General features: G+C 46.9%; 1 protein-coding gene across 4 annotated transcripts in view; it reads right to left on the minus strand.

Annotated features, from left to right (window-relative positions):
• LPO (lactoperoxidase) overlaps positions 1–9,483 on the minus strand; it is a 29,791-nt gene extending 20,308 nt beyond the window's left edge. The window contains exons 1-4 of one of the 4 annotated variants that reach the window (XM_046676594.1): positions 9,358–9,483; positions 8,418–8,524; positions 3,468–3,545; positions 2,461–2,548 (exon numbers count right to left, since the gene is read on the minus strand). In XM_046676594.1, the coding sequence (XP_046532550.1) occupies positions 2,461–2,548; positions 3,468–3,543 (164 nt within the window). In that variant the 5' untranslated portion in view covers positions 3,544–3,545; positions 8,418–8,524; positions 9,358–9,483. Of the gene's footprint in view, positions 1–2,460; positions 2,549–3,467; positions 3,546–7,413; positions 7,764–8,417; positions 8,579–9,357 lie in introns of those variants that run through there. The other 3 variants (XM_046676596.1, XM_046676592.1, XM_046676593.1) reach the window with 3 other exon arrangements.
• Between the last annotated feature and the right edge of the window lie 4,342 nt (positions 9,484–13,825).

Here is a 13,825-nt window from a genome sequence, read left to right on the forward strand (position 1 = left end):
TGCTTGCTGCATACATGCTCATAATGTTGTATAATCATCACCTCTATCTAGTTCCAAAACATTTTCACCACCCGCAAAGGAGACCCCATATTCATTAAGCAGTCACTCCCCATTCCTCCCTCCCACCCTACTCGCCGGCCCCTGGCAACCACTAGTCTGCTTTCTGACTCTGTGGCCCTCAGGGTCCATGTCTCTATCCTCACCTGTGTGCTCCTGCTTGCTTACCATCTCCACCAGCACTGGCTTTCTTCCTGTCTCCTAAGCACCCTAAGCTCTTTTCTGCCCCAGGACCTTTGCCTGTACTGTTCCCAGTCCCTGGAATGCCATCCCCCTGGCTCTCTGCATGGCTGGCTCCTTCTCATCCTCCATCAGGCTTCCCTGATCCCTGTACCTAAAGCAGCAACTATTGCTCTGGTTATTTCCTTCGTTGTCCTTATCACAAAACATGCGTCGTTGGATTGTCTGTGTGCTTGTGTAGCAAGATGTTTCAGTCGGATTCTTTACATCTCCACGAGGCCCTTAAGTCCAAGAACTAACCAGTGGGGACGAGTTCCAAAGCAGGGCTGGGGGTCCTGTGTATGACTTACAAAGGAGCTGATGAACACTGATTATGTGGCTTTTGTTCTATCCCCACCTTGGGGCTATAAAAGGGTTAAAGTTAAGCAGAGAGAAAGAATTTTCATTTGGAGATAGTTGCTGAAATGCCAGGCATTTCCCTCCTGCCACCATGGGGCTTCCTCTTTGCTTTAATTCTCGTGACAAGGGCCTTAGGAGGAGGGCTCGACTTTGTGTCCTGCAGTCATGGCCGTTGGTTGATACCTGCTCAAAGAGCCAGAGAAAAGAAGTGGTGGCTGACGCTGTGCACCTAACAGCAGAGTAAGCCAGACAGGGCAGCATTGGGCCCCAAATAATGCACATCCTCCAGCAGCAGGGCGAAGCTTTAATTCTTCCGGAGCCTGCCTAAAAGGAGCCTGGCTCAAGAGGGAGTGGAGGGGGGAGGGAGTGAGCCGAGCCGGATGCTTCCAGGCGGAGGGGTGGAGCTGTAAGCTACTGGCCAGAAACCTCCCTGGGTCAGGGAGTTGGCAGCAGATTCAGAGAGAGCTGAAAAGTGCCCAAGGAGGGAGCCTCAGACCTCCCACAAGGCACTAAGTTGTCCAGGTGACTTGCCATCCTGTCTCTCTCCTCTCTCCCCCAGCTGAACCCCTCAGGAGTCAGAAAGCTGGGCTGGGGGAGAAGGAGGAGCCCAGGAGGGAGGGACAAGCAGACTGTGCTGCCTCCCTCACTGGAAGCCTAAAGCAGCTCTGAGCTGAGGGAAGTGAGAAGCTCTGGGCTTTGTCTTCTTGTGCTGACGTTTGAATTCCCGAAAGGACACTGCTGTCAGGACGAGGAGTGACCAGAGCAAATCTTGTCATCTAAAGTCAGCAAAAAGTGATGGGTCTGCTTGAGAGGTCGTTTGAGGGCCAAGAAGGAAGGAAGCCCCAAGTCTAGTGGAAATGGACAGCGAGTGGAAAGAATAAGCCTGTCTTCTGCTCAACACAATGGTCACTCTTGTTCGTCTAGCTCACGTATGGGCTTCCTGAGGGCAGGGACCCAGTCTGCATGGCTTATTTCAGGGATCCCTGCCCCCGCACATGGTTGGAGGGTGGCTGACTCTGCTGGTGCCCTGCGGGATCCCTATCCCCAAGTGCCCTTGGGTCCCTTTATAGGGCTGGTGTGCTCCACCCCTAGCTGCTGAGGGGGCAGCTGCTGAAGCCTCACACCTGAAACCTACCTGGGCGATTGATTCTGAGCCAATGGGGCTGCATGGCTGGAGGTGCCTGGCAGTTACACCGCATGCGGCACCACTCTCAGCCCTGAGCCTGCAGCACATCTGACTGACGTCAAGGAAACATTTGGCAGATGAAAGTTCCACTTCCTTACTCCAAGATGAGACAGGCTCTGAGGTGCAACCTATGCTCCAGATCTGCCTGTGAGGTTGGCTGAGGCTAGACCTTAAACCACGTCCTTCTTAACTTCCTCCTCTCGCCCCTCCGGCTTTACTCTCGCACTCTGACAACTTTCCTGAGAGCACACCCTAATAAGTCACCTGCACCCAATAAGACCTGCAGAACCCGTTCTCAGGTTCTGCTTCTAGGGAACCTGACCTAAGTCAGTCAATATGAGTTGAATGAATGGACAACTTCTATGTACTTTCTGAGACTCTGGAAGGCATGACCCAAGGAAACATTCGGCCATGTGGAAGAAAATGTTCATAGGATTAGATAAGATAGCCTCTTCAAAGTAATTTATAGGCTGAGGATTTTAGGAGTTGTGTGCTGATATCCTGCTTGCCACATACCCGGAGGTGGAAGGGCAGGTTGTATAATTGCTTTGGTTTGTTGGTTTTCCGGGGCTGGCCTAGATGTGCTTGTCAACAGGAAGCCTCAGAAGGGCCGTACGTTGTGTGTGTGTGTGTCGTACCTGGTCCGGGATTCCAGGAAGGCCTTGTTGACTTGGACTTTGACCTGATTCACAGCATCAGAGATGGCAGCCGTCGTGGGAGATTGCTCTTGGATGGGGAGAAGCAAGGAGCAGGGTATCAGATGTCGATCCTTCAAGATGCCCTCTGCCTCTGTCTCCCTCTTTCTCAGCCATTACCCCATCCCTCAAATATGAGCCAGTAGAAGATCAAGGTTGGGAAACATTCACAAGAGTCTTCAAGGAGAAAAATCACAGCATGGGAAGAATACGCTCTGATCCTCAATAAGTTGTCAAAATTGCTCTTCAAAAGTCCCCTAGAATACCCAGTGATGGGACTAAGAAGGTATGCAACCATTCAGGCTACTGGGCTAAGGAAATTTTCTGGTCTTGGTGAGGTGGACCCTTAAGCAAGTCCATCAAAGGGCTTAGCTGATCACTAGGACCCTGATGTAGGGAAGGGAATGGTGTGGGGTAGAGGTGGGATTCCTTATTTTCACTCATATTGGGGTCTGGAGCATGGCAGGCAGGATGCAGTCTCTGAACAAGGGGAATGTGGTGTTAAATACACTCCTTAAAAATACATCTCCAACTGGAAGCTCAGAATGTGATCTTATGTGGAAAAAGGGTCTTTGCAGATGTAATTAATTAAGAAGAAGTCATACATGTACAGGATTAGGGTGGGCTCTAAATTCAATGACTGGTGGTCTTTCAACAAGAGTAGAGGACACACACACAGAGGAAGGCCGTGTGAAGACGGAGGCAGAGATTGGAGTGATGCAGCTGTAAGCCAAGAAACACCGAGGATTACTGGAGCCACCGGAAGTTAGGAAGACACAAGGAAGGATTCTCCTCTAGGGCCTTCAGAGGAGCACGACCCTGCCAACACCTTGATTTTGAACTTCTAGCCTCTGGAACTGTGGGAGAATAGATTTCTGTTGTCTTAAGCCAACCAGTTTGCTGTCCTTTGTTGCATCAGCCCCAGGAAACCAATACAGGGAGACACTTACCTCTTGTGGCAGATGCTGCAGCCTGGAGCAAAGTCAGGGAAGCTAAAAGGGCTGGGAGATGTACAAGGACCCACATCGCTGAAATGAGACGCAGAAAGATGGTGTGAGCCTTGTAGAGCTCCCATGGGAAGAAAAGAATCACAGAAAGGGGATGGTAAAGCAGAGAAAGCCCAGGGAACACCAGACACCCTAACACTGGAACAGAAAAGGGGAAACCACAATAACTAACTAAGCATCTACCATCTGTGCAGGCCCATGCTGGGGACTGGGAGACATGGAAAGAAGCAGTGACGGAAGGGAAAGAACTCAGGCTTCAGGGTCAGGAGGTCCTGAGCCATGGTTCTGCATTTGCTCTACCTAGCTCTGTGATATTGGGCAGGCTACTTAACATCTCTGGGCCCCTGGCCTGCCAAGTGAGAGGGTTGGACCAAGTGATCCAGGATGTCGGATTCTGCCCTGACAGCCCATGACTGGAGATCCTCTACCTGTCTTATCACAGGTGTGATAAATGCTGTACCAAACCTGGAACGCGTCTTTGGAGTTCCCCCTCCCTCTTTTCCCTTGGGATGTATTGCCCCCTGCAAGCCACCTGCCTCTGGCCCAGCTCCGTGGGAGTGTGTCTGAGAAGGAGACCCTCAGCTCCTCCCTTCAGAAACCGGCAGGGGCTTCACCCTTTCTCAAAGAGCTGATTTGATGGGAAAACATGAACAAAAGTTGTGACAAAGCTCAGAGCTCCCCTGAACCCACAACTGTGTCCTAAGCTGCCTGGAGAGAGTCCAGCTCTTAGATTAACCCCTTCAAGGTGAGCTTTAACTCTGAACCTAAATCATCAGAGTAAAATTCATGCATCTTTTTTTGCTGATGAGGGGTTTGGGCTTAGAGTGGTCATTAGGTTTGGTGGAATAGACCCAAAATATCTTTTGAGGAGATTCTAGCTCCAGCCCAAGGAGGTGCCTAGGGTGTGCAGATGCAGCGATCATGTTTTTAGACCATGCTCGTGACAGGCTCTTCAGCTTTCACAAGAGGGCACGAGCTCTCCCCTCAGTGTGCATCCACTCACTGGACTTCAGAAACACACTGGGGAGAACGTCCACAGATTGGCTGCCGCCTCCATATCTGCTCAAAGCTTCCCTCAGAGAAATTGTGGTTCTGGAGCATTGCCTGAGAGGCCACCCAGGTGCTCTTCTGGACACTCTTCAGATGATCTCCTCGGGGTAGGCCAGACCAGAGAGGAGAACTGTGTGTCTGGACCCTGTAATTTCGGCCTCCCTCATGCTCCCCTCATCTTTCCCTCTACCGTTTGATGATCCCCCTAATACTGTTTATCTTGTTGAATGTACTTTTTGTAAACTAACTCTAGGAAAAAAGGCAAGGTGCAAATAAGTGCCAAGATTCTCCCTAGCACTTTTTTTTTTCAAGAGGAGTTCTCAAGCGACTTGGCCCCTCGGTGGGCTCTTGTCCTTAAACCTCTATGGTCCCGAGTAGAACCATAGTCCTCCTCTTTGTGACTCAAGGAGACCACTGAACCAGGAGAAATCTGCCCTTTCAGGCAAATAAAGATGATGGTTTTGAGTGAAAGGTATCATTGGTATATATTTTTTAATTGTGGTGAAAACATAGCATAAAATTTACTCTTAATCACACGGTGCAGTCGTGACAAGTATATTCACACTGTTGTATAGCAGATCTCTGTTCTAGATCTCTGTTCCACAGATGATCTCTGATCATCTAGCTAAAACTGAAACTCTATACCCACTAAACACCAACTCCCCATTTCTCCCCACCCCCAGCCCCTGGCAAACACCATATTATTGATTTTTTAAGAGGGCTGGTGAGCACACAAGTATTCATTATATTATTCTTTCAATGACTACTGTATTTCTTAATTAAATATAACCAAAAAGTAAAAGGTTAGTCTATGAAAAAAGGGCATCATCTAAAACAGACTGAGGAAGGAAAATGTTGTAGCTGAAGACATGAAAGTTGAGAAATCTGAACAGGAAAAAAAGCTTAGATACTCATTTCTCCTGTCCTTTCCTTGGAACCCCATTCACACTCTCCTCACTGGGGAAGTGGTGGTGGTGGTGGTGGCAAACCTCAAGGCCAAAGCAAAATGGTTTTCCATGTCTTGGCCAACTTTCTTGGTGGGTGTGAAGGAAGGATGTGGGACAGAAAGCAGAGCCAGGCAGATACGAGGCCATGCCACTGGAAAAAGGATATGCAAAAAGATCGTGGAGGGCCACTATCTGCAGCCAGAGCCAAGCAAGTAGAGGGCAGAGGACATAGGGCTTCAGAGTATAAGAGGCCAACAAGGGACTTCTGTGATGTTTTGATATTTACCCACGTTCTTATCATCATGCTCAGTGCAGAAACCATTTCCCAAGCCCTTCCCTGGGATAGGAAGCACTATCTGGAGACAGAGCCACAGCCTTTACCCTTTAAATACCAGGCTGGTCCACAGTCTCTTGCCTCTACTCACACACTTTCTTATGCAATGCCCTCTCTGCATGATAAACTCCTATTCATTCTTCAAAACCCAGGCCACATGCCACCTCCGCTGTGAAGTATACCAGATTTCTTCAGGCAAAATTAGATCATTCCTTTTTCTGTCTTCCTACAATACTTTACTCATATCTCATATCACTCTTTTCATGTCTGTTTTCCCTATCAGACTATGAGCTCCTCAAGGGCTATGTCTTATTTATTTTTGTTTTTCCATTGCCCAAGCCTAGTCTCAGTACATAATAGGTGTTGGGTGTACGTTGAATGCATGAAATTCCTAGGGCAGAGAAATTCAGCTGGAGGGTGCAGAGGGAGAGGGTGGTAATGGTCCTTTAGCAGGCATCTCATAACTTAATGTGCCTGCTAATCACCCGGGGACCTTGTTGACTGCAGATTCTAACTCAGAAGGTATAGAAGGGACCCAAGAGTCTGCACTTCCAACAAGCTCCCAGGTGATGCCAATAGTGCTGGTCTGCAGACCACATCTGAGTCTCAAGGCCTTCCAAAGTCTGGCTTTCAGACTTGCTGAGAAGTCACCAATGGGGTTGCCGGAAGGCCTGGCAAAGGAAAGAATCAGTGAGATTCTTTTCCATGAATGGTGAGAGCTATGTTGAGGATGGTGGGATGAGCCAGTAGGAAAACCAACAAACATCCGATCACCCCTAAGAATGTTCTATTTGATCTTTCGAGCAGCTCCAGGATCAAGAGGAGAATGGAGAGGAGAGAGCTCTTATCTAGCTCTCCACATCAGAGACAATCCTCCACCTCGGCCACAGGGTTTGGGACACCCAATCACATAAAAACCATTATGATTCAACTACTCCATTCTCCCCAAATGAAGCCCGTCTAATATTCATACACCTTATTGAGAACCAGATGTCCACAGGGTATTCAAGACACCTGGTACTAGACATTCAGGGCTAACTGGACGTTCAGATCTGCTGTAGATAGCAGGCATCAAATGCTGGAAAAGAGATGAAGATCTGAGAGCCCTGGCTTAGGGAACCTTTTAAAACACTGCAAAAATCTCAATATAGTTTAGAGGTCATGTGATATCACACCAGTCTCAAGAACATCACACAGAACACCATTCCATTACTCATTTCCCCCAACCTCCTGTGTGACCTGGACATGTGATATCTGTTAGGTCTCAGTTCCCAAACAGAACGGAGGACAAGTCTGCGGTACCTTCTAGCCCTAAGAGTTTATGATTCTGTGACTCAGTTTTAAGACTCAGAAAATCCTCCTTGCCAATAATGGATTTAATCACATTCTCCCTTACACCAAATGAAGGTGACCTGCCATGGTGTCAGCTAAAGCTGGCGCCAGAAAATGCCTGATGAAGATAAGTCCAAATCTAGTAGCAAGTTTTCTGGGAAGTCTTAAGGAAACCTCTTCATCAGCTTTGCAGAAACCAGGAAAGACTAGCATTAATGAGCCTTACCTGCCAAGTGCCTTGGCCTCCTGTGGCAGCCAGGGGAGTTACTCTGCTTGGAGGAGCTTTTATACCTTCTACCAAGAATTTATATCTGGGAAGGGCCCAGAGGAAAGGTTCTGAGGGGCTGTGGCTTGGAGGAGAAGCTCATGTTCAGCAGGAAACACCCTGTGACTCCAGACAGATGTGCAAGGAAACTACAGTATGGCAGGGATTGGTTGATGCAATATCACCGGCTCTGAGTGAAGCAGATCCTCATCTTCTCACTTTCCAGGTTGAGTACATGGTCCTGCTGCGGTCATGGACGACAAAACTCCAATCTCCGAGCAAGCTTGTCCCTTGTGAGCCCTTAATGGGATCTGAATAGCTCTTAAAATTAGGAACAATTAAGGCTTTCTTCCCCATTCATTTATCAGCTGCCCTGGAGCCCTCCCTTACCTTCCGCCCAATCCATGGTGGAAGCCAATACATTCATCTGTTGGGTTTAAAGTGGTTAAAAACATTGACTTTTTGTTTTGGTCAAATTTCAAAATACTGTCCCTTTTTTTGGCCACTAGAGAGGTGAGAAGAGCCCTGGACTTGTTGTCAGGGTGGTAGGTTAAATCCTGGCCTCTGTCACTGGGTGGCTCTGAGCAAGTCACTTCACCTTCCAGTGCCTCGTATTCTCTAGTTATGAGATGGATTGTTGGTTTAGATGCTTATTAGGATTCTATGACTTCATGCCTTCTATAGGGCAGCCCATTAAAAAACACCGATATCCAGGAACTTACTAATTGAAAGCCCGAATATAATGTTATATACCATCGCTACCTCAATGACTTCAAAATTTCAAGTTTATTAGATCTATACAGAAAGGAAACAGGAAGGTACAGAGAAAATGAAATTTCATGAAAGTGTACTTTACAGACAGACAATTTAAAACATAAGCCTCTTTATGAAATTATACTCTGGGTTGAAAATACTCTAGGGACTGTCAGAAATTCGTCAACCAAAAACCAAACCCCTGGATTTACCTTCCAAAAAGTGATATCCCTTTTCTCCAGCTGATGGAATGTTGTTAAAAGCTGCTTCTTTTATGATGAATCCAGGCAAGTGAGCTGGGCATCTCAGAGGAAGGCAGCTGTCCAGGAAAGGTGAGTGAGGGACTTCAGACTCTTCTTGTTTTCTTTGCAAGATATTTCCGCTTCTCAGATAAGCATTGTTTTTCTTTATCTGACCACTCCCTGAACTTTGAAGTGTGCTTCTTAAGGTTCTTGCCTCTGGGTTTCATGCTTTATGGGTGAATGAAACTACGTCTTTAGATGGATGTTGACATAGTTGGTGCTGAATGATTTCAAAGTGGAACTTCCTTATGGAAGACCCTGTGAGATAACACTGCCTTCCTATGTGCAATGTACAATGAACTACCGGAATCAGGGTGAGAGCAAAATGCGGGTCTGACTGTCCCCAGTGAACTACTGGAGGCGTACCTGGAGGCAGTCACAGTCGACATATTACTTCCTATGGCTAAATTGTATTTTTAGAGCTGTGATGACATGTGATGACGTGTTTTCATGGACTTATCTCTGTTTAGTTAAATCTATTTAGCACAGTTAGATGTCTCCCCATTAGGGAATGGCAAATTGGCCTGAGAAATGGAGACTGCAAGACAGAAAGCCCAGTAGAAGGCTAAAAAGGCCATAGTTTCTTATATACCAGCCCAGAGATTCCAAGGTATTTTAGTAATAGCAGTAGCAGCAGAGAGTACCCAATGAAGATAAAGTCCACCACTGGCACATGGCAGTAAACACACACACACACACACACACACACACACTCACTCAAACACATACTTTCTTGGAATTAATGGTTTATAAATGAGACTGATATAGTTGGCTCTCCTCTGTCTCCTTCCAGAAGCAGAATTCTGAATCCTGCACACAAAAACCTTTGGCTGATCAAAGGGACACTCACGGTCAGTGACAAAGTGACCATTCTGTTTGTCTGAGGTGCTCATAGTTCTCACACTGGGCCATGGCCTCTCATTCATCCCCACCGTTTCAGATGCCATTTTCCTTGGAAGCCTAGCCAGTCCCTTTCTCAGCTGTCCGTTTTCATTTATCTCCCGCTGGCTTGGCTGTCATTCACATCTGGACAGGTTATTGTTTTTTCTTTCCTGGCTAAAATGCATTTCCTCTTGTTGGTTTCCCAGAACACCAAACAAATAGACTTCTTGTCCCCAGCAAGGCTCCATGTGCCAATGTTTACCCTCTCTGAAACTCATCCACTCTTTCTACCCTAGAGAAGGGAGGAACCCACGTGCTCTGATGTAAGCCATCCTGGCCTCTGGAGAGGTGTGGAGATGACAAAGTTTCTCTGAATGTGGTCCCTGGGCAGCACAGGCCCTTGGGAGGGATGGGAACATTGCCAGGTAGCCCCTTCAGAATGAGGAGAAATTTGTGAGAGAAAAATGTCTGGGATGGCTTGTGTGTCTCCCTCAACAGACAGGAAGGGCTCCGTGGCCTTCTGTAAGTATTTTTTAGTGGGAGGATTCACTGGATGTTTGGTGGCTTCTGAGATTGGCATAACATCAGGGTTCTGAGTGACAAACTTGGAATCAATGAGTTTTTCCAATTAGCGGCGGAACGTTGGGTTCTGAAGGGCTGGGTCTCGTTCAGGGCTTCTCCAGGAAATACCCTGGTGGGGCAGGCAGAGGAAATTTCCAAGAACCACACTGGTGGAGTGGGCAGAATGTTGTCCTTTCCTTCTCTTCATTACAGTCATGCACGGTGGAGCGATGATTCAGTCAAGGAGGGACTGCATATACGATGATGGTCCCATGAGATTAGTACCTTACAGCTTAGGTGTGTAGTAGGCATTACCTTCTAGATTTGTGCAAGTACAACTTTGTGATGTTCATACAACCACAGGATCGCCTAATGACACGTTTCTTGAGACGTGTCCTGTTGTTAAGCGACGCATGACTGTAATCAAAAATCCTTTGACGGCAGACGAGAGGCTGGCGGAGGGTGGACAGGGCTTGGGGCGACTGATGGTGGACGGGGATCAAAGGACCGACAGGTCTCAAAAACGGACGGACTGGAGGGACGGACGGGCCTAGGGGTGCTGGGGAGGGAGGAGGGGCAGAGGAGGCCGGGGTGCAGCCCCCTCCCCTCTTCCCTGATGGGAAGGCAGGAAAACGATTTTCCAAAATATGAAATACGCAGCTGCCGGCCGCTTGGCATCCTTCAGTTGAGCAACTTGGGCTTTAGATCCTCACCCAAACGTGGCCCATTCATAAGCTTCCCCTTCTAACGTGGTCATCATCAGGGGATCACTCTCTGCACCTGCCGGGTGACCTCGTGATGCTCCGACCTCTATGCTATGTCTCGCTTCCTGAGGCTCCTGATGGTCACCACACCTGCTAATCTAAAGTGAGTTCATGCGGGCAGGGACCAGAAGGAGCCTGGCAGGCGAAAGGCTCAGAGATCTGAGTTGTTTATGGTATGTGTAAGGATGTGTTGTTAAAGGTACTTTTATGGTTCCCAGCTACCAGAGTGGTTCAGAAACCTTTTCTGCCATAAAAATCTTTTATGAAAACAGAAGTGATGAAAATTCCATTCACACGATAATTTCTTCTAGTTTCTAACTGTCTTTCCTCACATTTGGAAAGCAAACCATCAAAACCACTCAGGAAAAAATAAAATAAAATATTGTTTTATCTTATTAAAAAATCCTTTTTTTGGTCAAGGCCTTTCTCCCATCTCCCATCAGTATTCCGTCTCTCCTTCCTTTCTTTATCTCGCTCTTAGAGATTCTTTGAGCACCAAGTAGTATGTGCTTCCTATTTTTTCCTTTTCTTACTCCCAATTCTTTCTCCTCCCAGTTAATTCACACACTGTGAATTTTGATAAGTTTGCTTCAAATGAAATAGGCGTCAGATCTGTTTCCTGCATTGGCAGGGTAATGCAGGGTTAGGACTGGGAGAGGTGACAGATCTCGGAGCTCAGCCAAGACAGTTTGACCCAAAATAAACCCAGACATGGTCAGGGTAGAGCTGGAGAGATAAGCCAACTATCACATAAGTCATGAATAAACTCGGGATGTTAAACAAAGGCCACTCTTGAATTATTATTGTTATTATGTGAGGAGTCTGATGAGGTACGCTTTGTGGTAAATCCACAGAGAAAATATCATTCCCATAAAATGCCTCCTGTCACTCAAGCAAGCATGCCCGTGGACACACACATACACAGATGAAACATGAAGCAACAAGTGGAAATGGAAGAAGCACTGGATTAAGACTCTGCAAGCCAGGTTCTAGTCCTAACTTGCTACTCACTGACCGTGTGATCCTGGAGAAGTCACTCGTCTTTTGCAGAACTCAGCTTCCCTATCTGTAAAGAGAAGTGGGTCCACTAAATAATTGCGGTGGTTGCCTCAGTCTCTGATGTTTAGGATTCTGTTGCGAATCATCAGATCTAGTGGGTCCTAGTACCAGTCTGCTCCTGCCCCATTGTACGGTCCTGTACAAGTTGCACACCCCCGGGTTCTCTTTACACACAAGAAGGATCAGAATCCTATGTTATTCACTTTTAGGACCTGTGATGGGGTTTTCTTTAGTTCTGAGAGACAACTGAAATAGAAGAATGAGAGGAATCTTGTTGAGAAAGGGGAAGGACTATTCTGCTGGAAATGTGATAATTCTTTCAATCATTCAAGTTGGAAACCAGGGAGTCATCCTGGGTGCTTTTTCTCTTCTTCTTTTCTCTTCCTCTACCTTCCTCATATCCCATGTCTCAGTTACCAACTCTTATCCATTTGGCCTTCATTAGTCTCTTGGTTCTGTCACTTCCTTGCCTTCCCCACATTCTGATTCTGCCCTGAATCACCTCAGTTTTCCTCTAATGTCACACCCTTCTCACTGGTCTCCCTGCCACCACTTCTCTCCATCCACCTTTTCCCTACGCTAAAGTTTTCACCACAGAGCTCTCTACTACCCATAAGACAAAGTCTCCAGTTTTAGCCAAGGTTCTTTTCTGCCTACCTTCCTATTTCTCCTACTCCATCACACATTGCTCCTCTACCCAAGCTCTTCCCTCTCGTCAAATTAACCTACTTTTTCGTCCCAACATGCCACGCACATTCCTGTTTCTGTGCCTTTCCCTCAGCCATCCCCGATGTGTGGCTTGCTCTCTCCCTTCTTGTCCAAGTCCAATATCTAGCTCGAGCCCTACCTTCTCCACGAAGCCTTCCCTATCTGCCAAGCCCCGGGGAGCATTGTACATTGGTTTTCTTTTTCTCCCCTTTACTTTTCCTATTTATTCTCTCTTTATGCATCTTTCCTGTTGCCCAAATTAGATCATAAACTCCTCAAGAGCTCTAAATTACATAGAGCAATCAATAATATTTGTTTTGATGACAGAGATGATAAAACTGGTATAAAAATTACCTTGCCTTAACTTAGTCATTTAAGTCCAACTTCTTGACTGCCAGTTCTAAAGCTGTTTCTGGAAACCATTTTCTAGCCTGATTAAAGTACTGTGGCTATTTAAAGTATAGCTAGAAAGTATCATTTCTGGATTATTCTCTTCTTTCTTCTATTTTCCCTGACTTAGAGGCCCACTGCCCATCCTAAGCTGCACAGAATCAGAGAGAGCCAAGAGATCATGGGGAGCATGTGAATCTTGGTCCATTTACACTTGGGAGAAAATAGCAGCTCAAGCCCCTTTTTCAACCTTAAAGTGAAACTTTGACACCTATTTCCCAGATGTCTGGAGGATCTTTCAGAAGCTACAGAGCCCACGTGCCCCTAGTCTTGTGAAGTTGCATCCTTCCGTCTCTGTGCCAGATGGAGACTGAAGTCCTCAATAAACATCCCTGAGGAGGCACCCCACTCCTCTGCTGACTAGCCCATCACTGGTGGGCAGTGCCCACTGGGTGCTAGGGTATGTGCTCTCCTGGACCTACCAGAAGTGGCTAGTTATCACTATTTCTTCCTGGGGCTCCAACCAGATGACTTGGAGTATGCAAGGATAGCATCCTCTGGAAGATTGTCGTGGAGGTTGGAATGAGGTGAGGTGCTCTGCCAACCCTCTGTAACAAATTCCTCCCACTCTGGTGGGAACCTGGGGAGGGCTGAATGATTATTTACCTCTCAATCTTCTTGCAGCGCTAAGAAGCGGACAGAGGCCAGGGGAGGGGAGTGAAAGAACATTTACTGTCCTGCTTTCTTCTTCTTCTCTTAAGAAATACAAGCTTTTCAAGATGCTATAGAATGTCCTTCTACTCTGCAAACAATAGGGCGAGGGCAATGCTTTTTAAACATCTTCTTTGATGTACCTCTAACAAAAGAGGAGAGTGACCAGGTGTCCCTGGAGGAAGCTGAGATTCCATAATTTCTTTGATATCTCACTTTTTTAAAATGAAATTTTTATTTCAG

The sequence above is a fragment of the Equus quagga genome, chromosome 11 (genome assembly GCF_021613505.1).
Source record: "Equus quagga isolate Etosha38 chromosome 11, UCLA_HA_Equagga_1.0, whole genome shotgun sequence".
Classification (NCBI taxonomy): Eukaryota; Metazoa; Chordata; class Mammalia; order Perissodactyla; family Equidae; genus Equus; species Equus quagga.